The sequence below is a fragment of the Mustela putorius genome, unplaced genomic scaffold, assembly GCF_011764305.1.
Source record: "Mustela putorius furo isolate JIRA1106 unplaced genomic scaffold, ASM1176430v1.1 tig00000827_pilon_pilon_pilon, whole genome shotgun sequence".
Classification (NCBI taxonomy): Eukaryota; Metazoa; Chordata; class Mammalia; order Carnivora; family Mustelidae; genus Mustela; species Mustela putorius.
This window is the reverse complement of record NW_025421489.1, coordinates 5072809-5096997: the sequence shown is the minus strand read 5'-3', so window position 1 is coordinate 5096997 and position 24189 is coordinate 5072809. Positions and strand designations below refer to the sequence as shown.

At 36.7% G+C, this 24189-nt stretch overlaps 1 protein-coding gene across 15 annotated transcripts in view; it reads left to right on the top strand.

The window, feature by feature from the left end:
* MLLT10 (MLLT10 histone lysine methyltransferase DOT1L cofactor) overlaps positions 1–24189 on the top strand; it is a 245785-nt gene that overhangs the window by 201442 nt on the left and 20154 nt on the right. For all 15 annotated transcript variants that reach the window (XM_045084991.1, XM_045084990.1, XM_045084989.1 and 12 more), the window contains one exon: positions 13922–14100. In XM_045084991.1, the coding sequence (XP_044940926.1) occupies positions 13922–14100 (179 nt within the window). The remainder of the gene's footprint in view (positions 1–13921; positions 14101–24189) is intronic.

Here is a 24189-nt window from a genome sequence, read left to right as displayed (position 1 = left end):
TGGAAATATATCTGTGATATGTTTTCCCTGACACCAAACCAAGAACAACAAATTAATTATATAATGCATGAGATAATATATACATGGTTCAAAGGATTGTTAATTTCTTATATTCTGTTTTCATGGTGCTTAGATTCTATTTGAAGAGGCAGAAATATAAATGAATAATAGAATAAAACGTTAGACAAATTATTATGGTTATGTTAAAATACTAGGTTTGAGAGTAGTTTTTTTTCTTGTCTTCATTTTTTAAAACATTTTTAAAAACATTACTTAAATGTTTTTATTTAAATTATAGAAAGCCTTTAAAGAAGAATGGCAGATTGTTTTAATAGCTGCCACACCTAATGAGATTATATTCTTCATTTTAGTTGGCAGTTTTTTCCTACTAAACCTTCCTTTTAATTTTCTTAAGAAACAGGAAAAAAATCATTGTGTAGTGAACTTAATGATGTTTGTCATGTGGCTTATGATTGATATTTTAGGTAAGTCTCATTTCTTCTTAGTTGAAATACTCTCCTTCATTAACCTGACCACCTATATTTCTATACTTCATCTGAGGTAATTCTTCTATAGAAAAAAATGCACACCATGTACACATTCATATCATTATAGATTTGTGATACTAATCTTGAATGACATTTAAATTGCTTGGCAGTGTTAATATACATCTCTAAGAACCTCTTACTTTTCGCTGTGGTTATTTTTTTAAACTTTTACTGCCTGAAAATTTCATCTTTTCATCATCCAATTCTCTGCAAACCTCCTTGGTTCGTACCCATCCCCTTTTCTTTCTCTCCAGTCCTGCTTGCAATCCAGAGTTAGGCTTGTACTGTGGATCTCAGCCTTCTGTGCCCTATCAGAAACCTTGTCATTTTAGTTGCCTTATCCTCTCACCATCACTTTTTTTGGCTCATCTACATCTAAACATGCTCTCGTGTCTCTGCCTCTTCCTGAAAAAGCACAAAAGAACCCAAACCATCCTTTAATCCCACATTCCTATTCATGTACCTATCCCTTCAACTGTTCTGCCTCCACTCATTTAAGATTTTCTCTTTGTTTTGGGTGATATGTCTAGGTGTGACTTTTATTCTTCTTAGGACCTCTTTGCTTCCTGATTGAGAGAATTCATGTCTTTCATCAATTCTGGACACAGCTGAAGCCATATTTAAAAATACTGATTCTTTCTATTCTTTCTGTTCTTCAGTAATTTTTGTTAGATATATTTGGACTTTCATTCTGTCCTTCATGTCCCTTATCCTTTCTTTTTTTTAAAAAAAGATTTTACTTATTTATTTGACAGAGATCACAAGTAGGCAGAGAAGCAGGCAGAGAGAGAGAGGGAAGCAGGCTCCCTGCTGAGCAGAGAGCCCGATGTGGGGCTCCATCCCAGGACCCTGAGATCATGACCTGAGCCGAAGGCAGAGGCTTAACCCACTGAGCCACCCAGGAGCCCCGCTTAATCTTTCTTTTATAATTCCCATCTATTTATTTATTTATTTATTGAACATTTTATTTACTTATTTATTTGACAGAGAGAGAGAGAGAGAGAGATGACAAGCAGGCAGAGAGGCAGACAGAGAGAGAGGAGGAAGCAGGCTCCTGCTGAGCAGAGAGCCCGACGCGGGGCTCAATCCCAGGACCCTGAGATCATGACTTGAGCCAGTGGCTTAACCCACTGAGTCACCCAGGCGCCCCATAATTTCCATTTCTTAATTTCTCTGTGCTGTATCTGGGTAATTTCTTTTGATCTTTTTGTGTTCACTCATCATCTCTTTAGCTCTATTAATTTATCATTTCACCTGCCTGAGGGGAGTAAAGATATTTAGTGAATTTGTTTTTCAGTTTTTATAATTCTTTGTGTTCCTTTCTGAAATGGACCTGGTCTGGTTTGGTTTTTCTTTTTCTTGTTTTTAAGAACATGTAAGCCCTTTTTTCATATCTAAAAATATTTTTATTTTGATACAGTCTTAAACTTACTAGTATATAGTATAGAGAACTTTATCTGCCTAAACCATTTGAGACTAAGTTGCAGATAGAGTGCCATTTTCAGCCCTGAACACTTAAATAGTCTTTACAAACAAGGACATTTTCCTGTAAAATCACAGTATGATGATCAAAAATAGGAAATTAACATCACCATGTTACTACCATCTACTCTTCAGATATTATTCGAATTTTGACAGTTATCTCAAAATTTTATAGGCTCTTTATTTTGGGATTTAGTTGATTTTTTTTTCATTATTAGAGTCGTGATCTTGGAGCAGGATATCATATATATGATCTTTCCATTGCATGTATCAGATGGCACATAAGCAGGCATTTTTTAATGAAAAGGCTTTCTTTTCTCCTTTATAATTAGTATGTGATGTAGAATTAACTGTGAGACTATGTAAATATCCCATTCTTCATGACACTTTCAGTTTATATCAGTGTGGACCTACAGATTTATGTGGGTTATGACTGGTTTACTGTGATGCTCCAGTTGTTCCCTGGTCAGCCAGTGGGAGCCCCTTAAGGTGGCACTGTGTCCTTTGGCATATCCCCATTATTCTTTGAACACTTCCTTTTTTTCTGACATTATATTAGTTTTCTATTGCTGTCATAACAAATAACCACAAAATTAGCAACTTAAAAGCTAATAAAAAACTTAGCACGCAGTCAGAAGTCTGGTTGTGTTAGCTGGTTTCTCTGCTTAGTCTCACAAGGCTAAAATCAAGGTGTTGGCTCGCTGGGTTCTTATTGTTAGGAGTGTGTGGCATTAATTCACTTCCAAGCTCTTTTAGGTTGTTGGCAGAACTCAGTTGTTCTTTGCAGTTGCAGTACTGAGGTCCTCATTTCCTTTCTGGCTGACAGCTAAGGGTCTCCCTTAGCTCCTTAAGGTTTCTATCCCATCCTTTCACATGTCCCTACGTCTTAGAGCTAGTAAAGGTGAGTTGATTCCTTTGTACACTTAGAGTCTCTCTAACTTCCCCTTCTGTGGGCTCTCTCTTGTTTTCTTATCTGTTGCATTTTTCACTGACTCTTGCCTTCATGTTCTCCTTTTATGGGTTTATATGATTACACTGGGCCTACCTACATCATCCAAGATACTCCATTTCTTTTAAGGTCAGCTTATCAGTATCTTAATTCAATTGACCCAGTTTCTTCATAGTAGGACCTTGATTAGTGTTTGACTGTCAGGCGAAGGGAACCTCGGGCTGGAGGGTGGATGTCACTAGAAGACTGTCTACCACAGCAGGGTATGCCAGGTTTTTTTTTTTAATGTAGACTGTTATTTCTTTCCTGCATGTACTTTTTATTCCTCTGCATAGGTTTTTAATAATTTATAATATTTATCTCATAATCTTTATTTGCTCTTTATTTTCTAAGGTTCTTGGAGAACAGTCAAATAATGTTTGTATCTGCTAATTTGTGATGAAGGGGATCATTTTCTTCTGTCTTCTCTGATTTTGGTTTGTGAACTCATTTTATAGCCTGGGTTAAGGATATATCCCTTCGGAGAAATTTTGTGTGGATTTCTGTTGTGTACTGAAGTGACAGTATCACCTGGACCCTTCTTAATTTAACATTTGGGATTTATTAGGCACATGGGTAAATTCAAACCCAAAACCTGGTTGAAGGCAAGTCTGTGGCTTATAAATTCAAAGGGTAACTTCTCATCTCCTATCCAGAGCTCAAATCTAATTGAACTGACTTCCTTGTCTTTTCCCGATGCTGTGATTTTTATGTTTTATGTTTTGTAGGGTTTTGGGGGGGCGGGAACGCGTGCACGGACAAGGGCTGGTTTATCTTTACCCCAAAAATGTATCTCTTGGAAAGTCTATATAAACAATGTCTTGACCAGTTTTAATTTTTCATCCATTGGGGGCTCAAGGTATTCTCTGTTTTCTTTGTGGACATTAGAGCCAAAGCCCCTGGGTTACTAATACAGGTTGGCTCCTCTAGGACAACCTGTTAAAAGCTTTTTCCTGTATATTCCTAAGGATTTCCCTTACATCTTATAGGCTCAAGTATTCATTTTTAGGTCATTTTAATTAGGGAGGTTTTAGGTTGCCTGGTTGGCCTCCTTTTCAGAAATAGAAGTTTTCCCATTGATTTATCTTTTAAACCACTTTCTACTGGCTCTACAACTACTACTATACTCAGGTCAGAAATAGTTTTCACATTGCCAAATCTAGTGGATGTTTTTCAGTCCTTATCCTAGATGACGTCTTCGCATATTTGTCTTTGTTGAGGACTTCCAACTACTGGAAACTCCTTTCCCTTCTCTGTCCCTTCCTTTCAAGTCCCATCAAGTCCTTTCCCTTACCTTTTCTCTTCTAACATTATACTTAACTTGGTTGTTCTGTCGTTTTGACCATTTCTTGTTTGTTTGTTTGTGTTTTTGTTTTGACCATTTCTTATTAATTTTCTTTTGGCTTTTCCTTTATCCTAATTTAGTGTTGAAATTCCTTGGGGCTTAGTCCTGAGCCTCTGCTTTTCTCACTTCAAAATTGTCACCAAATTTAAGTACCTAAAATCTTTCATCCAAACTTTGCAGTAGTTACTTAAATTTTATTTCCCTGATTCCACTGTATCATTGTCTTTCAGGGCCTTGTTCACATTGTTTCCAAAATGATCTTTTTAACAATACAGTTCTGATCATGCCACAAAAATACAGTTTGGTTGAAATGCTTTAATGGCTTTCCATTAGGATGAAATTGAAAAGTTCTTTATTTTAAAAAAAAAAAAAAAGCCCTTTATGACCTGCAGGGTTCTCCATGAGCTGGCTTTTTGGCTGACTTCTGGCTTCACCTTAAGCATTTTATTTCTTTGCTTATTATACTACATTGGCCATATCAGTTAGGGTTCATTGAATGTAAGCCACAGAAGTGGATTCTGTCAAATTTAAGCAAAAAATGAATTTTTTGGATATGTACAATTGTTTCAGAGAATTAAAAGCCCCATTTCAGACCTCTGGGAGAAGAGAAATTGGGTAGGTTCGAGGGCTAGGTAGACAAGAATTAGTAGAATCCTAATATTACTACCATTAGACTAACGGGTCTGACCATTTTTGCCCTTGTGTGTATGCCTTCAGGATTTAAATTCCCAGGAGAGACTGTTTCAGCTTGGGTTGCCATGTTTATCCCTGAGCTGAGAGTGTATGTAATGGAGGAGGGATATTTCTCTGACAGAAAATAGGATGTTATTTGGACACAAAATGGGAAGAATTCTGGGCAGGTAAAAATAACAGAAATGGGTCTCTCTTTTTTTAGTTTGTGTTATATCTTAACAGAGGCCTGGTCTGCTAATCTTTTTTTTTTTTTTTTTTAAAGATTTTATTTATTTATTTGTAAGAGAGAGAGAGAGAGTGAGAGCGAGCACAGGCAGACAGAGTGGAAGGCAGAGTCAGAGGGAGAAGCAGGCTCCCTGCGGAGCAAGGAGCCCGATGCGGGACTCAATCCCAGGACGCTGGGATCATGACCTGAGCCGAAGGCAGCCGCTCAATCAACTGAGCCACTCAGGCGTCCCCTGGTCTGCTAATCTTAATTAAGCTACCCCTTATACTCAATACATTCTACTTTTCCAGCATAGCATAATATTTGTCTGATTATTTAATGTCTGGATCCTTCGCTTTAAGAACCGTAAATGAAAGGATGGATACCTATTTTTTTTTTTTTTTTTTTGGTAATATCTTCATCTAGTATTTTGTCTGGGTATATTAGGCATAAATATTTGTAGAATACTGTAAACCAGAGTCAGCTATGCAATATTCAATTGATTATGTCAAAATAACATTTAAAAACATTTTTTTAAAGATTTCATACTGAAATAGGAAAGCATGTTAAGTATAAAAGGCTTAAAAAATTTTAATGTATAGGCAGCTATATAAAGCTAAACAAAACCATAAACTATATACCCAGAAGTTTGAGGATACATAAAAATGTCAGCAGAGTTTGTGGATGATTTTTCCCCCCTACTTTACCATCTATTTAAGATTTTTAATAATTAGTATGTATTATTTTTGTAGGTAAAGTCAAAAGAAACAATGTAGAATTGTTCATATCTATAAAAATAAGAGCAGCCTAAGAAATGGTTAATGCTTGCCGAAAGAGATTGAGGAGCACCTATATTCCATCAAGTTGGCCAAGAGTCTTTGGAGAGAAAGCTCTAACTTTTTCTAAATTTTATTTAGCCTCTTTGAATAATGAATGTGTTAATTAATATAGACACATATTGCACAATCTAGAAAGGGAAAGGCAGAATAATCCTGTTATTTATTAGTCACCAAAGGAAAAGGAAATTAAGGCAACATTAACAACGGAATCTTTCTATTGTTGTATGTATTATTCTGTTTACTTCTTTTAACATTAATAGGTATTCCTCCTTTATATTTTATAATATGGTTACTATTTATCTAACACTTAATATGTAGTAAGAGATTAATAATAGTAGTATGTGTTTTACATGAATTAGTTAATCCTTGCACCAGCCCTGTGAAATCATTGGTGCCATCCTCCCTTAGTAGATGAGGTTCAGAGAGGTTATTTGCATGAGGCAACAGGTTTTAGATTTTTAACTACTTTCACACCATATTAACCTCCAGAAAAGAATATGCAGTCCTAGGATGGGGTTAGGGATAGCTTAACAAGTTTAGTCATTTACTAGGTTAAATATTCCTCAGGACTTATCCCATTCATTTACTGTGGTTCACTGCTGAATAGACAACTTGGTACAGTACTGATTTGGCCTCCCAGGCAGTTTGAAATTGGGAAGTGGGAACTCTGGTTGGTGACCACTAACAGTTAGGTCACTGGTCATGTATACTCCTGTCTAGTATATTGTTTTTATGTAATTGCCATGGCACACTAATAAAAGCTTAGGTCTCAACAGTGTTTTCTTGGCTCTGTCTATTCTATATACTATTCTTCCTAAAATCATCATTTGTCTCCATGTTTCCAAATCTATTTTCATTCTGTGTCTGAACTAGTCTTTCAGCATCATTTGATGCAGTTGATATGCCCTTTCTTTAGATTGTCTTCTCTGGTTTTCTTACCTCAGTGATCTCAGTTTCCTTTTTTTTCCTTTTAATCAATTAATTAACTAATTAATTAATTATTTTTAAAAAGACTTTATTTATTTATTTGACAGAGAGAAATTACAAGTACACTGAGAGGCAGGCAGAGAGAGAGAGAGAAGGAAGCAGGCTCCCTGCTGAGCAGAGAGCCCGATGCGGGACTCGATCCCAGGACCCTGAGATCATGACCTGAGCCGAAGGCAGCGGCTTAACCCACTGAGCCACCCAGGCGCCCCTTTATTTATTTATTTTTAAAGATTTTATTTATTTATTTGACAGACAGAGATCACAAGTAGGCAGAGAGGCAGAGAGAGAGAGAGGAGGAAGCAGGCTCCCTGCTGAGCAGAGAGTCCGATGTGGGGCTCGATCCCAGAACCTTGGTATCATGACCTGAGCCGAAGGCAAAGGCTTTAACCCACTGAGGCACCCACGCGCCCCTGATCTCAGTTTTCTTTGCAGATTCTTTTTCCACGCTAACCATCCTTGAAATGTTGAGGGTCTTCAGGACTTAGTCCTAGGCTGACGTTTTTCTCTTTTACAAGCAAAAATGCACTTTGTTCCACTTTTCACCACCTCAGTAAATGGCACTTCTAATTACTACCCGATTCATTTATAATATTTTAGTATAGTATAGTATAGTATTATTTTTCTTTATCTACGTAATGTAGCTTATCATCAAGTTAGGTTCATCTGACTTCTAGATGCACTTCAGATCCGTCTTTCTCCAAGCTTTTCCATCACACTACTGCCTTAGTCCTGAGGGATGTCATCTTTCACCTAGATTGTAGAATAGCCTTCTAAATGACCTTTTTGTTTCCACTCTTCCTCTTTTCAGTTCATTACGGCATAGCAGTTAGAGGGATGATCTTCTAAAAAAAACTGTCATGCTATATTTGCATTTGGTGTCTTTCCATTGACTTAGTTTACATTCGCAACACCTCTCTATGGCTGTTCCTTCCCTTCTCTCCAGTTTGTTCTACCACTCTCTCCACTATGCTTTACCTGTATTACCTATTTTTTCTTCTCTATTTCATTGTTTTTTGAACAAGCTTTTCTACTTTACTCTGTTCACGTAACACCTGCCTGTCTAAACTTTAGGTCTTGGCTTACGTATCATTTTTTCAGACAGATATTTTCTGCTTCTTGATTTGTCACTAGTGGTTCTCTCTGCCTTCAATCATAGTACTTATTACAATTTATAGTTATGTGTTTGTTTTAATGTTTGCCTCCCTGATTAACTTGTAAATTCTTGGAGAACAGAGATCTTGTCTGTCTTGTTCCCAGCTTTATTCCCTGCTCCTAGCATAGTGCCAGTCTTCTAGTAGACACACAGTAAATATCGGTTGGTTGAATGGATGGGCGAATCAGTACATCATTACCATTCTCTGAATCATTCTATATCTTTGCTTCTCCTCTCTGTCCTGAACAAATGAATTTTGGGTATTTTCCTAGAGTTTATGCATTACAGAATTCAGTTCTGTTTAAGTCAGTGAATGTCACCGTGATTTGGATTAAGGTAATTAACTGGTGGAAGATGGAAATAGAGTAAGTTAAATAGAAAACAGGTACAGAACAATCCAAGGAGGATTATTTATCTTTTGAATAAAGATCTAGAGGTCTTACTAAAGCATTTTTTCATGCTGTACCAGTCATACCCTGAAGTATGAGGGAGTTTAGGAGAGTCAGTGATCATCATCTTCAAAAAGATTTAGGTATTTATACTGCCCTGCCTTAATAGGAAACGAAAATTTTATTTGTTCTTTTTATAGTAGTAACGGGAGTTCCAGAGTTTCAAAGTGTAATCACCATACTGCACATTTAGCTGTTCAGTTTCCTCTTTACGCTCTACAGCAGTATAAAAATAAGTTTAGAGATTGGAGGTCCTCATTCACCATGGTTTTTTGCTTTTCACTATTACACTTTAATATATATTACTAAATGTGGCAATGGTATTTTCAGTTTTGAAAGAGTATTAGGGACATTAGAGGACCTGATAATTATAAAACTATACATTCCTGACCTAAAGATAAAATTTTAATTAGAGCAATAACTCTGAAGTAGCTATGGCTGCCATTATGGAAACTTACTGTGTATGAGGCACTGCTAGAGCCTTTACATGGACATTCTCAAAGAAAACCCTATAAGGTAGCTACTACTCACTTTTAGAAAAATATGGAGGCTCAGAAAGCTTAAGTAGTTTGATAAAGATCACATTCTGTCAAAAACTTACACCGGTGGTCCTCCCCGCACCCTCCCCTGGCCCCAGTGTGCTGTCTCCAGCTGACTTTTAGTTTTAAGAGTTGGAGATTCCATCTATGTGCTCCACCACTAAAAAATTAGATTGATAGCAGTCTACCTTTCACAGTAGTTTGCTGCAGAAGCTGAGTTCAGGTGTTGCTCTCTGGAACGCCTCCACCCTAGTCTCTTCCTCTGAACTTCAGTTGTCCTTCATGGCATGTGTCCTTATGGTACCAGTATTGCCGTCCTGTATCATAGTAGCTTATGAATACTTACTAGCTCTGCTGTGAGACTATTAGTTCTTTGAAAGTAGAATTCCTTTCTGTTCTTCTTTATCTTCAGTGCTTTTTTTTTTTTTTTAACAGTAAGGCTCTCCACATGTATTTATTGAAAGAAATATGAAGTAATGAACTTTTAAAAAAATTTTTTTCAGTGTATGTCCATCCTTTGGAATATAAGGTCTGTAAATACTTATTTATACTCATTTACATGCTGTCTCTTTTCTGTCCTTCACAGCTGAACTTCTTAAGTGAGTTCATCTTGCCAAGGTTCATTGTCTCATTTAATAACTCTCCTTTTAGGGCGCCTGGGTGGCTCAGTGGGTTAAGCTGCTGCCTTCGGCTCAGGTCATGATCTCAGGGTCCTGGGATCAAGTCCCGCATCGGGCTCTCTGCTCAGCAGGGAGCCTGCCTCCTCCTCTCTCTCTCTCTCTCTCTCTGCCTACTTGTGATCTCTCTCTCTGTCAAATAAATAAATAAATAAATCTTAAAAAAAAAAAATAACTCTCCTTTTATGGCCTGACCTAGAATAACCTATGGAATTATTTGACCTGTTCTTTTCAAATTCTCTAAGTGGTTTCTAAAATTCTCTTAAGTTCTCTTTATTTTGTTTTTTGTGATCTGTCTTTAAGTGGTAACATTCTGTAGGATTCTGTGTTTGGTCCTCTTGATCATGCTGAAAACTTCCCCTGGGTGATTTCATTTTACCATTCCTTGGTTTTGACTAGCTTCCGCATCAGGAGTTGTACATCACACATTTACAGGGGCTAGATAGCTAACATAAATGAGCGGAGAGGTGAAGAATAATGACAGGACTCTGGTGGATTAAAGAACCTATGCCGTGGCCAGAGCTCCAGCAGATTGTTGCTCTTTCAGAATGTAGCATCCAGTATTGATAGAACTTCAGTTTTTCAGGAGAAATAAGAATTCACTTTTTTTTTTTAAGATTTTATTTATTTATTTGGTAGACACAGCGAGAGAGGGAACACAAGCAGGTGGAGTGGGAAAGGGAGTAGCAAGCTTCCTGCTGAGCAGGGAGCCCGATGTGTGGGGCTCGATCCCAGAACCCTGGGATCATGACCTGAGCCAAAGGCAGACGCTTAACGACTGAGCCACCCAGGCGCCTCACTTTTTTTTTTTTTAAAGATTTTTTATTTATTTGACAGAGAGAGAGAACAAGTAGTCAGAAAGGCAGGCAGAGAGAGAGAGGGAAGCAGGCTCCCCGCCGAGCAGAGAGCCCAATGCGAGGCTTGATCCCAGGACCCTGAGATCATGACCTGAGCTGAAAGGCAGAGGCTTTAACCCAGTGAGCCATCGAGGTGCCCCTAGAATTCACTTTTAAATACTATGTCTTGGGGCATCAGGGTGGCTTAGTCGGTCAACCACCTGACTCTTCATCTCAGGCTCATGAGATCAAGCCCCACATTGGGCTCTGCACTCAGTGTGCTCAGGGGGAGTCTGCTTGAGAGCTTTTTCTCTCTCTCTGCTCCTCCCCCAACTCTTGTGCTTGTGAACTCTCTCAAAGAAATAAATCTTTAAAAAATATTTCTAAATTAATTTTTTTAAAAATACAGAGTTCCGGTGTTTCAAAATATGAACTAGTTTAAGGTTTCAAACACAGGGCAGGCCAACAGAAAGTCTTTTTGAGTTTTCATGTTTACATATGCTAACTTTACTATTCTTCTGCCTCCTGGATTTGTATCTCCACACCTGCTTTTTCTGCTGAGTTTCAGGCTGATCCCGTTCCGTTCTAGACTGTGTTCTGCAGTTCTGAATTCTGTTTTCCACAGGTATCTCAAAGACCATGATGAGTGACCTGAACTTCAAACTTCTGTTAGGGAAGTGGTTTCAGTAGCTGTGAATATGAATATTTAGTAGATAAATTCCACCATCTACTAGGTCACTAAGCAGAATTTTTCTTTAAACTTCTGTTTTCTCTTGTGTAAAATGGGAGTGACGTTTACCACATTGGCCTATTACACTATCACATACATTTACAGGGGCTAGTGTAGTAAGTGTACTACATATAGTAACCAAATATTAGATGCTCCCGTGGCTCTGCCTGCTTCAGTGAGTGGTGTTACCAGTCCCACCTGCTGGTACATAAGAGTCATCCTTGACTGTTCTTTCCTATTTATTCTTCAGGTCCTATTAGGTACCAGTCCTATGAACTTCGCTTTTAGAATATCCCTTGACTACTGTTACTTTAGTTTAATCTCTGTTTTTGTGCATCAGTATTATTATAGCAACCCTTCAGCAGCTTTCTTAGTCTCTGATGAAGGCTCTCCCCAATTTAGTCTCAGCCTTGTCTTGCTTAAACATCAATCTGAGCACATGAAGCTTCTGTTTACAATCCTTCAGTGGCTTCCTGTTGTCTCTAAATTTTTAATGTTTTGGTTTTTAATGTTCTTGATCTGATTCCTGCTTATTTTTTAGCCTCATTCTTGTGTGAGCTACAGATGGTATTTACAGGTTCTTATATTTCTTTCTCAAACCACCCTTCACCTCAGTTCTATAGCTCCTTTAGAAATTAATTTAAAAGGCTTCCATCTTGTCCAGTAAGTTTTTTGACCCTCATCCTCTCACCCCAGGTCTGGGTTAGATACCCCTTTTTATGTGCTTGCGGGCCGCTAAGGATATCTCTATCCTATCACTTTTCACAGTCTTTTGTAATTGTCTTTTCCACTAAGCTTCTTCTTTTTTTTTTTCTTTCCACTAAGCTTCTTGAAGGCAGAGACCACATATCTTGAATGGCTTTGTATCTCCAGGGCTTAGAGTAATGTCTGATGAACAGTAAGCTCTCAGATGTTTGCAGAATGGATACATGTATTGAATGAATAAATTTTCTTTTTTTTTTCTTGAGAAATTACAGATATAAAAAGGATCTTACGACCCTCAATTATTTGTAAGGCCTTTAAAAGTGTCCCAGTTCCTTTATTTCCTTGTTTGGAGATTATGGCTGATTTTATTATGAATCAATAACATTTATGTTGTTTAGAACAAAGTAAATTATACTATTAACAAATAATTATTGTTGCCTTCAAGGGCTATGGTTTCTCAAACTTTATTATTATTTTTTATCGCAACCCACTTAGCTTCATGTTTTTCTTGCTTTCCTCTTGTTACAATGTTGAGTTCTTAGGATCTTACTGTCTCCTACCCTCCCAGGAGCCGTGGTTTGTATCAAGATTTCTCAGTTTCCACACTATTGACACTATGAACCAGATAATTCTTAGTTGTGAGGAGCTGTCATGTGTATTTTAAGATGTTTAGCATCATCCCAGGCCTCTACTGTTGTGTGTCAGTTGTGCCCCTTAGTTTTGACAACTAAAAATGTCTTCTGACATTGTCACATGTCTCAGTGGAACAGGATCATCCCTGATTGAGAACCCTACTGGTCTCTAGATCTTCCCATCTCTCACTTTTATCCTCAAAGAGCTTCTCCTCTGTGGAGCATGTGAGCATTGCCGCCCATCTTTATTAAAAAACAACAACAACAGATGCTTTTTTGGGGGTAGGGGTAACTCCTTTTTCCTCTTAACTTTTATTTATCATCTCTGTTCTTCCTCTTCCCATCCACTTTTCAGAGTGAATTCTTTCACTCTTTTCTCCATTTCTTTCTTGCTTGTAACTCCATGGTGCCTCTGAAAATAACTTTCAAGCCTTCCATCCTCTTTTCTTGAGTTCCTGGTAGTGAATGTTACCACTACCTAGTAGTCCATGTTGTCATTGTCTCTTAATCCTCCGTGCTCCTCCATCCCTACCCCTACTCATCCACCCCATTCAGTCATTAAGTCTGTTCATTTTACCTTCGGAATATCTTTAGAATCTACTTACTGGTCTTTGAATCTCAAGTATAGTTCTATTCCATTTTATTTTCTACATTGTAACCTGGGTGACCTCTCTGAAACAGACTCTTCCCCTTTCAGACCTTCTTAATCATGAGTTCTGGGGCTCCAGTATCTGCATTTTGAAAAGCTTATCAGGTGATTTTAACACAACTCTAATTGTGTCATTCTCCCATTTAGGAAATATTTCTTTGCCTTTAGGAATTCCTAAATCTCTTACTGTTATTTTTTATAAGGCGCTCTTGATGTGATCCCAGTCTATTAGCAAAGCCATTTTTGTTACAAAAAATGACTTAGGTTCTTTTAAAAAAGTGTTTTGTGACAAGTCAGTATTTAGTCATTTAGTTATTGATACATTATTTATGACTGCCAATAAAATTTATCATTGAGGGGAGGGAGGAAATATGGGTATTCTGACTTAATGATTACTATTATGTGTCTATGACAGATTTGGCGGCTAAGTTTTAAAATGTTTAAATGATTTTTTTTTCTTGCAGGTATTTATAACAGCAATGATGTAGCAGTATCATTTCCAAATGTAGTATCGGGCTCAGGATCTAGTACTCCTGTCTCCAGTTCTCATTTACCTCAGCAGTCTTCTGGGCATTTGCAGCAAGTGGGAGCTCTCTCCCCATCAGCAGTGTCATCTGCAGCCCCTGCTGTTGCTACAACTCAGGTAAGTTGTTAAAATGTTATGAAGTAACCTATAGGCGGATCTGTCGTTTTCTAATAGTGAGTTTGATTGGAGAAGAAAGAAATTGAATAGGGCTTTCTGTAGGAATTTATGAACTACCTCCATTTGTTGTGACATGTAAATTAGTAATTTGGTGCAAACTTTCATTCTTTTTAAAAAGTAGGACTTAGTGGGGTGACTGGTTGGCTCATTGTTGAGCATGTGACTCTTAATCTCAGGGTTGTGGGTTCGAGCCCCAAATTGGGTATAGAAATTACTTAGAAATAAAATCTTTAGGACTTAGTAAATATGATCCAGTTTTGGACTTCTGTGGTTTTAAACATTCCTTTTACAATTTTAAAAATCACAGAAATAGCATTATTTTTTAAAAACTGGCATTAGAGAATAATGGGATAAAGAGTGATTGATTCCTTTAAGTATTGTATTGTTTTCCTCCTAGTGGGAGAGAAAGAATGTACATAAATATTGTAAATAAGTGACTGTGCTTATTGTGCATTTATCCCTTTCCTTTACTTTAGATATGTAAAGTTACTAGTCTTCAGGAATCCTTTAAAAGCAAGAGTCCTTTCAGAAAAATCGTAATCTTGCATTATACAAATAGGACAGTAAATAGGCAGAGCTGCGTGCTTGCGCACACACACACACACACACACACACACACACACACTTTGCCAAAGGTAATAATTTAAAATTCCTTAAGTATGTATTTTTTATTTGTTTAGAATTCCTTATAATTTTACTTTAATTTTATCCAAAGCTCCAGTAATAACCATCTTAGTGCTTGGAGAAAATTTTTAAGATTTTATTATCTTAAATTTATTTTAGAGAGAGAGAGGGAGGGAGCATGCAAACAGTGGGAGGGAGAGAGACAGGCAAACTCCACTCTGAGCACAGAGCCTGTGGGGGTGGGGGGTGGGGGGGGCGGTGGTGGAGGTCGGGTCTCCATCTCCCATGAGATCATGACCTGAGCTGAAATCCAGAGTCAGATGCTTAACTGACTTAGCCACTCAGGTACCCCAGGAGAAATTTATAACAAAGACAAATATGTAATTACAATTAGTTAAATAGGTTGTAAGTTGCTGTAAATTTATACTTTATGTATGTGTTCATGATTTGCATTGTATAAGCCTTTAGAACATATATACACTTCCTAGTATTTTCTGTAAGCTTTACATCAAAGCATAGCATTAGTTATTTTTAAATATGTAATGGTGCAGTGCAAACAGTCACCATTATAATTAGTTTAGGTATTGGAATAAACAACAGACAGTTCGGCATAGAAAACCAATGGCTTGATTAGTGGTATCATGTTTGAAAATGAAAGTTAACTATGTGGTGAACCTCTCAACCTGAATAAGGGGAGTTTGACTAATTTAGAAGAATTTTTTGTAGCTCATTTCACTAGCCTTGGTGAGGGAGCCAGCATGCCAGGGGTGTGGGGTTAGAGAGGGTGAAAGGATAAATGAGAGAATGGTTCTTGCAAATAGTTTTATCTCTTTTAATTAAGTGTAGCCATATGCTGTTGATAGCTTTCTATCCTTGGACAAAGTCTCACATGAACATTTTCAGTGTGCATTTTTCTTTCTTTCTTTATAAAAGTCTGTTTTAATTACTCTCTGGTTAATTCCAGGCTGAATTAAGCAAAAATCTCATTTCTTCTCATTCATTATGTTTGTGGTTTTGGGGGTTGGCATTAGGGAGGTAGATGGGGGAAGTGGTGGTAAAGAGAAATTTATAGCTAGAGGGAAAATTCCACTTAACATATGACTCAACTGAAGAACAAAGAAATCATAGTTGCAAGTAATCCAGGATTCAGTCCAATTAAAATCCTTACTGTTTATCCTCTTTCCATGTTTCAGTAAGATGGGTCTCTTATAAATATGATCATCTAGTTAGACTCAAATGCTGCATGCTGAGACAACTGCATCTATGATTCTGTCTAGCAGTAAATGCTTTCTGCCTTCAAGCTGAAGCTTATTTAGCCTGGCTTATCTGGTGCTGCTGTAGCAACCATCAGTCTCCAGGCAACTGAGGCACGTTGACCTCTCAGTTGAACTGAGTGCAGAACTACTTCAATTTAGCTGCCTGAGACAATAGTATTGGTATTGAACGTGCAAAATGTGAATTTTCTAGGCAATGTGCAAAAGAAATGATACAAAAATATTTAGAATAAAATGAATGTTTAGATAGGATTCTTAAAATTGTGATGTACTTGGTAATTGAATCTTCTCTTCAAAATGACAAGTTTATTTCTGTTTAACTTTCATATAGGTCCTGTTTGTTTTCAAATTGCACAAGTCATTGTGTTTAGGTAATCAAATGGTAGCCTCTTCTTTGGGGTTTCTTTATAGGTAGTTGATTAGCAGTGCTATAAGTGGGTTAATTTAAATTACCAGTATTTAAAATGTAATTATAGAAGTCTTGTTACAGTTATTAAGAAAAACATCGCACCGGCAAGCAAATATTTTAAAAAACATAAATCAGAGAATCGAAATGTTAAATTTGAATAATGTTTTGTCTCCCTTACTTCCCCAAAAAACTTTGCAAAAGTAGTAGTTTTTAGTAACTGGCTTGGTGCCAGCAGGATGAAAATCCAGAGGTCATTCTTGATCTTTCTGCCCTGGGTTTTTTAAGTAAGATAGACAGGCCTCTTGTTTGGCTTATTTGCTGTTTTAAGAATTGTTCCCTGGAAAGTGGTCAGGGAGTTAAGATCAGGGAGAGCTTAATAGAAATTAAAAACTGAGAACAGAATTGTGCTTTTAATGGGGGAAAAAGGAGACATATGTAAAATTGTAGGGAAAAAAATTGATGCTTCGCAGCCCTAATTTTGAAAACAAACAAACAAACAAACAAACAAAAAACTTTAAAAAAATGCTTGATGACCTAGTTTTATATTCTTCAGTGTTATGTCCTTTTGTTTTATTAGATATATTTGTTTTTAGAATAATTATTCTTTCACAGGTAACATCAATAGAATTAATAGTTTCTTAACATTATTAGAAGATAGAACTACTGTCCATGTGGTTTTGTTTTGTTTTGTTTTGTTTTGTTTTTTTTAATGATGTGCTCTGCCCTTGCATCATAGTTAGAGGTATAAATTAGTTTTTGTAGGTGTGTCACTAATTTTTCATTTTGCCTTTCAAGTTCCACTCTGTCTCCTAGTTCTACATTAATTCCGTTTGTCTTTTGGGAAATTTCAAGTGCTTTTGTTTGAAAGATGATTCCCTTAATAGAAGAATTTAAAACTGAATGTAGTGAAAAAGTGTGTTACATTATTTTCTGCATTCTGTGTTTTGCTTTTAGGTACAGTCTTCATGTAGGTAATCTGCTTCCTTGTTTACTCTGTGTTACTATTATGAAAAATAAATTTAAAAATAAATGAAGGAACTTTAAAAATTTATGTGTATTTAGTAATTGCAGATGCTCAAGTATTTTTAATGTACAGTTAATGACTAATGTTTTGCACTTTTCTATGAAACTTTTACTTCAGTCAGCTTTGACTACTTCATTTTCCAGCATGATAACTTTGGGGTGTGTGCCTGTTGGGAGTTGTCTTAGATGGAGTAGTCCTCAATTTCCTTTTGGATGATGTCTGCACTTCCATTCTGTTGGAGAAAATGGTTCAGTTTCCCAGGTAGATGGACCTGACTTCAGAGGATCTCTGACTTGATTGGTCAGAATGAAAGTTTCATCTTTTGTGTTTTAAGTAATTTCATAATGACTTTTAATTTTAAGGACATTAACATTCTGAGCAAAATAAGTTTGTATAAGTGCTTTGTAAAGTCACTTACTGTTGGGTGATCAAGAGGTTAAGTAACTATGCAACATCACTTGTCTAGTAAGTAAGTGGTGATGAAACTAAGTTTGGAAACAAGGAAGTCTGACTCTGGAGTCTGATCTCTGGTCTACTAATCATTACCATAAAAATGAATATCCCAATGATGTCCTTCTCTTTGAAAAACATTGTCAGGAATTTTACTGTGTCCATTTGTGTGACACAATGCTAAATAGAAATTTGAGTCAGAAATCTTGTTTCCCAGGAGCTTTGCTGCTTACTACTGTGACTGTAGGCAGGTCTTTTCAATTTGTGGGTGTCAGTGTTTTTCGTGTGTAAAACCAAATACTTCAAATACCTGTCCTACCTGCTATGAAGACCACTATGTTACAAAGTTTAAATGAGAGTAAGTACTTTGTAGACCATAAAGTACTTTGGGTTTAATAGTTATTATACTGATGTTGAAGTTATTATAGGACTCAGTTTTAGCTGTTACAGAAACAGCCTGTTTACCAATGAGATAAATTGTACAGAAGCACTTTGCTTACTAAAAATAGTATTAAAAAATTTTCTGTTAAATATATAATTCCATGTTAACATAGATATGTGAATTTTAGCCATTTTAGGCTCAGCTTTTGCCTGAGGTCTTTCTAGTTCTTAAGTTATTTCAATAGCTGATTTGGCCCTGGGGCCTTAATTTTTTCTGCAAAAGATGGGTGATATATTGATTAGGTATTAACCAATTAGGAAACCTGCTTAGAATTGGTTGGTTATTCTATACAGTCCTGTTGTCCAATCATGAGTGTTCAGTGATGGTTTAACAACAATTTAATCCCTCCCACTACTTTATAGAAACTCAATTGTGAAGCATTTCAGCATTAGCCTAAACAATGGTTTTGAATACGTTAAGCTCCTAACAATTAGGGAGCAGTTTGGGGCATTGAATAATGTGGAATGATGCAATTGAACCTGACAGCTTTAACAGTCAGCCTACTCATGGGACCTGAAAGTTGTTCACACTTGGTTTCATCTCTCATCACACGCTGAGTATTAAAGCCTTACTGGTGGGAGCTGACACAGAAATGGGGTCTGTTATCAGAATATGTTTCATAATGCAAAGTTTGAATTGAGTTGGAGAATATATGAAACTTTCCATTGTTCTCTAATTTTTCCTGGAAACTTTTCTAGTCCAGTTGTACTTGCAATTTGAAAAAATATATAAATTATCATTAAAATATTTGAATCCCTACATTATATTTTAATATTGCTATGTTGTTATAGAATACATAGATTAAAATATCATTGCATAATGAGACATTTATACTATCTAGTTTTTCTTAAGGAAGTAGGTTTTAATCTTTGAAATATAGCTTTGTTAATATAATCAATAGATGATATTCTCTAATAAGGTTGATGGAAAATATGGAAGTCATAATAGCATATGAAAATAATTTTTAAAATAAGCTAAAATATGAATGCTTACCATGTAGAAAGAATTCTTTATAAGCCATATATACTAGCTCAGTTAATTCTTATGATATTTTTATGAGATAGGTGCTATTATTAGTTCCATTTTTACCCATGGAAATTGAAGACAGAGAGGGCTAGCACCTTGCCCAAGGTGAGAAAGGTTGATTTATGGCAGCTATAGTTATGATGAAAAGTTTTCTCTTCTAAGAATGTATATGAAACTGAAATTTTTTTTTAAAGATTTTATTTATTTATTTGACAGACAGAAATCACGAGTAGGCAGAAAGGCAGAGAGGAAGGGAAGCAAGCTTTCTGTTGATCAGAGAGCCTGATAGGGGGCTCGATCCCAGGACCCTGGAATCATGACCTGAGCTGAAGGCAGAGGCTTTAACCCACTGAACCATTCAGGTGCCCCTGAAACTAAAATTTTTTTAAAGTAATACTTGGTTTAGTGAGTCTGACAAGATTTTGGAAGAATGTATTTTTAAGTCATTAGTCAGGATTGGAATGCCTGAAGTACCTCTCCTGTGTTTTTTTTTTTTTTAATTTTTTTTTTTTAAGATTTTATTTACTTATTTGACAGACAGAGATCACAAGCAGGCAGAGCCTTAACCCACTGAGCCACCCAGGCGCCCCACCTCTCCTGTGTTTTAGAGTTTGATTGACTTCAGTGTTTATTGACCGGTTAACTGTGCATTTAAAAAATGCTTGCGAGGGGCGCCTGGGTGGCACAGTGGGTTGCCCCTGCCTTCGGCTCAGGTCATGATCCCAGGATCCAGGGATCGAGCCCTGCATTGGGCTCTCTACTCAGCAGGGAGCCTGCTTCCCCCTTTCTCTGCCTGCCTCTCTGCCTACTTGTGATCTCTGTCAAATAAATAAATAAAATCTTAAAAAAAAAAAAATGCTTGCTATAAGGACGCCTGGGTGGCTCAGTCGGTTAAGTGTCTGCCTTCAGCGAGCATCATGATCTTAGTGTCCTGGGATCAAGCCTCCCACATCAAGCCCTGAATCGGGCTCTCTGCTCATCAGTGAACTTGCTTCCCCCTCTCTCTCTGCCTGCCTCTCTGCCTAGTTGTGATCTCTTGCTCTCTGTCAAGTAAATTAAATCTTTAAGAAAAAAAAAAATGCTTGCTATAACCCTTCCTGTATGAAGGTAGGTATGAAGTTTCATATCTACCTCTAGATGATGTATTTGTGATACTTTACAGAGGTGAAGTTTTTATAGGTTCTTTTCTCTCAAACTTAATTTTTGTTTATTCTTTACTATTCTTTCTTTACCAACATTAGGAAGGGAAAAAACCCTAAATGAAAATGTCCACTTTTAAGTCTGATACTCAACTCAGTTGGCTTTAGCCTAACTTTTCCTCTCCACAACTAACTGGGGCCAAATGCCTAGGAATTTGGCAGAGTTACTCTACAACTAGAGTTCTTTTAAAAACTCTATGGGGGCGCCTGGGTGGCTCAGTGGGATAAGCCTCTGCCTTCAGCTCAGGTCATGGTTTCAGGGTCCTGGGATCAAGCCCCGCATCTGGCTCTCTTCTCTGCTCAGTAGGGAGCCTGCTTCCTCCTCCCTCTGCCTGCCTCTCTGCCTACTTGTGCTCTCTCTCTCTGTGTCAAATAAATAATACAAAGATAATAATAAAAAAGCTTGTATGGTCATAAGCAGACATTTGGAATATAGGAATGAACTATTATCAATGGGAAATTTAAAGCTGAAATGTCATTTTAATCTTGCTAGTATTTTAATATGGTCTGTGAATCTACTTAGGAAACACTACATTTCTTTGATTTGCTTTGAATTTAAATATATTGTGTTTTAGCATAATAATTTATTCTGAATTTGCTTAGGGTTGTTTGACTCAGGCACCTAAACATTTTTTTCTCCCAAAGTGGCTTAAATTTACCTCAATAATTATTCAATTTATTCTTAATCTACTTGCTTTTGGGTCCATCTTGTAAAATAATTATAGTTCTCTTTTACTGAAGTATTAGAATAAGTGTTGTTTTTAACTTTTTTTTTTTTTTTAAGATTTTATTTATTTATTTGACAGACAGAGATCACAAGTAGGCAGAGAGGTAGGGGGGAAAGCAGGCTCCCTGCTGAGCGGAGAGCCTGGAGAGCCTGATGCCGGGCTGAATCCCAGGACCCTGGGATCATAGACCTGAGCAGAAGGCAGAGGCTTTAACCCACTGAGCCACCCAGGTGCCCCTGTTTTTAACATTTTGAATGGAAGTGGTTTCTTTCAATTATTAATCTTAAGAAGGGAACAAAAACATCTAAGATACATATTGGAAGTTAAAGCCGAAGTTTATTACGGCAATATGAACTTAAAATATTTATTAAATATTTTTATCTTTATCCAGCCTAACACCTGTTTTCACGTGTTGAGTAGATGATATAATTTTAGTGGGATGCAATTAAGAAACAAGTTTGTTTTTAAGATTTTATTTTTATTTATTTGAGAAAGTATAAGCAGGGGAAGACAGAGGGAGAAGCAGATTCCCCGCTGAGCTAGAAGCCTGACTTGGGGCTCAATCCCAGGACCCTGAGATCATGATCTGAGCTGACGTCACATGCTTAACCAAATGAGCTGCCTAGATGCCCCATAATCTTTTTTTTCGTTGTTTTAAGTTCTTACTTTAAATTATAGACGTATATAGAAAAGTTGGAGAAGTAGTAGTGTTCACATATATCCTGGATATCCTTCACTCGGTCTCCCCAGAGTTAACAACTCATCTCCTTAATAGTGCCAGGAGATTCAAGGAGGATCTCTGCCCCCCTTAGTAGCCATTCTCCTTACCTGGGCAAGATAAAATTAAAACGTCCTAACGTGGGTACTTCTCTGCAAAATGAATCTTTTATACCAGGTCTTCTGAAGCCTACTTATGGTGTATTAGTCATTGACTTTCAGTGCACTTTTAAAAATTTATTTCCAAAGTATGCTGTGGAAGAAGTATGTGTATATATTGTTTCCTTTATTCCAGATTTCTCTTACAATGAGAGCCTTCAGTGACCTCTATGCTTCTTAACCAGTGTTTCTTTAGATTCACATGGAATTCCTTCTATCCCCTAGAATCTTAGTGCTTTCACTTAACGCTTTCCTCAGTAAGTCACCCTCCCCACCCCATTCTCCTGTACTCTTCTTCATTGCAGTAAATTTTTCACTGAACTGATGGGGGTGTCGTGGCCCTGAGGTGACAACGGAGTTATCATGGGCTCCCAACATTAAACATTATAAACATCATTTCAGAAGTATTGGCTAAGCAGTGTCAGACATTTGTGGATTCTTTAGTAACTCATGTTACCGGTTAAAGTGATGTTAATGACTTGAGTTTTAATGTAGAATGCTTTAAATGTTTTACTACACCATGAAATGCTACCTGATAAAATTAATAACTTTTAACCTCTTTCCAAAGTTTCTGGTTTCAATAAATGCAATAATTTCTAAAAAACAAACTACCAGATAATTTTTAACTCATTCAGGAATTTGAGTAATTGGCCATTTAGGATAATGAAGACTGTATTCCCATTTTAGGTTTTTATTTTATTATTAATTTTATTTTTGCCTGGCACCTTTATAAAATACAGACTTTCGGTTTTTTTGGAAATACGCTAAAGATGATTTATCTTCTTCTTGATGATAGTCATTATGCAAATCGGTTATTATGTAGTACTGCTTCACATTTTGATCTTTTAGTATGGTGGGCTAATTTACAATAGAGTAACTAAGATAATTTAAAGACTACATCAAAAAATGTGAAGCTAATAAGGATAAATATAAAGCCCTTGCAGAAACAGCCCTTCCTGAAAAAGTGTTATTCAGGAAAAAAGTAGGAGTAGGATCTTTTGATTCTTATCAAGAGACTAAGACAGCTCATAAAACTGATAATTGGAACTAAAAAAGTGGTCCAACTGGTGTAATATTAGTTATGTTTCAACTATTATAGATGACTGCATGAAAAAGGAGAGTCAGAAGGCTAAGGTACAAATGCTAAGGCATTTAGCGTTCCATGTTCTTTGAGCACCACCTCAGCAGCACTCTGGAATATGCTCTCACTCTTGGCCGTATTTTTCTCTCTCATATTGTTAGACGTTGATTCCTGTTGCCAACAAATGTCTCAAGAGCTGACTTTTCTTCCCCTTTCTAATTAATTTTCTGCTTCCAATCTTTATATGCTTACTTGATCTTTGTAGAATTATATCTAGAGTAAGAGCAAATTGGCTCTGAGAAGGATATTTTTAAGTACATGGTACCTGAGATGTTTACACATGGGACTGGTAACATCTGGTCTTTCTGTTTGTCTGTTTGGTGATTTTTCTTACCCTAGGTTATTTAATGAGTAGCCAAAATTTCCAGGTAGTTGACTTCTGGAGATGTAAAAAAATCTCAAGTATATTTCCATTTATGAATTTAGTATGCTATGCTTTTTTAGTGTGCTATACTGTATACATGGTAAATGTCTAGTGTGATCTTGAGTTTAAAATTGTGCCTTACCTTTTACTGAGGGCTAATTGATAGTTAAACAAGACTTTATAGTAATAACTTATTGAGTTTCTATACACATCTTTAATAAGAGGAAAAATGAAACCAAAAACTGACCAATTAAACTTAGACATGAAAGAATGAACTAGAAAATACACCCTTTCAAACAATGGAAAACAAGGGCAGGATTCTGCATCACAGACTATTTCTGTGAATTGTAAAGTCCAGTTTTCATGCCCAGTAAGTATAATGTCAGTGTCTGAGTCTTTCCAGAAACACAGTTTATTTTCTGTATTATTTTGCTCATTATAGGCACTGCGTTGTCTTGGTCTCCTGTGTGCA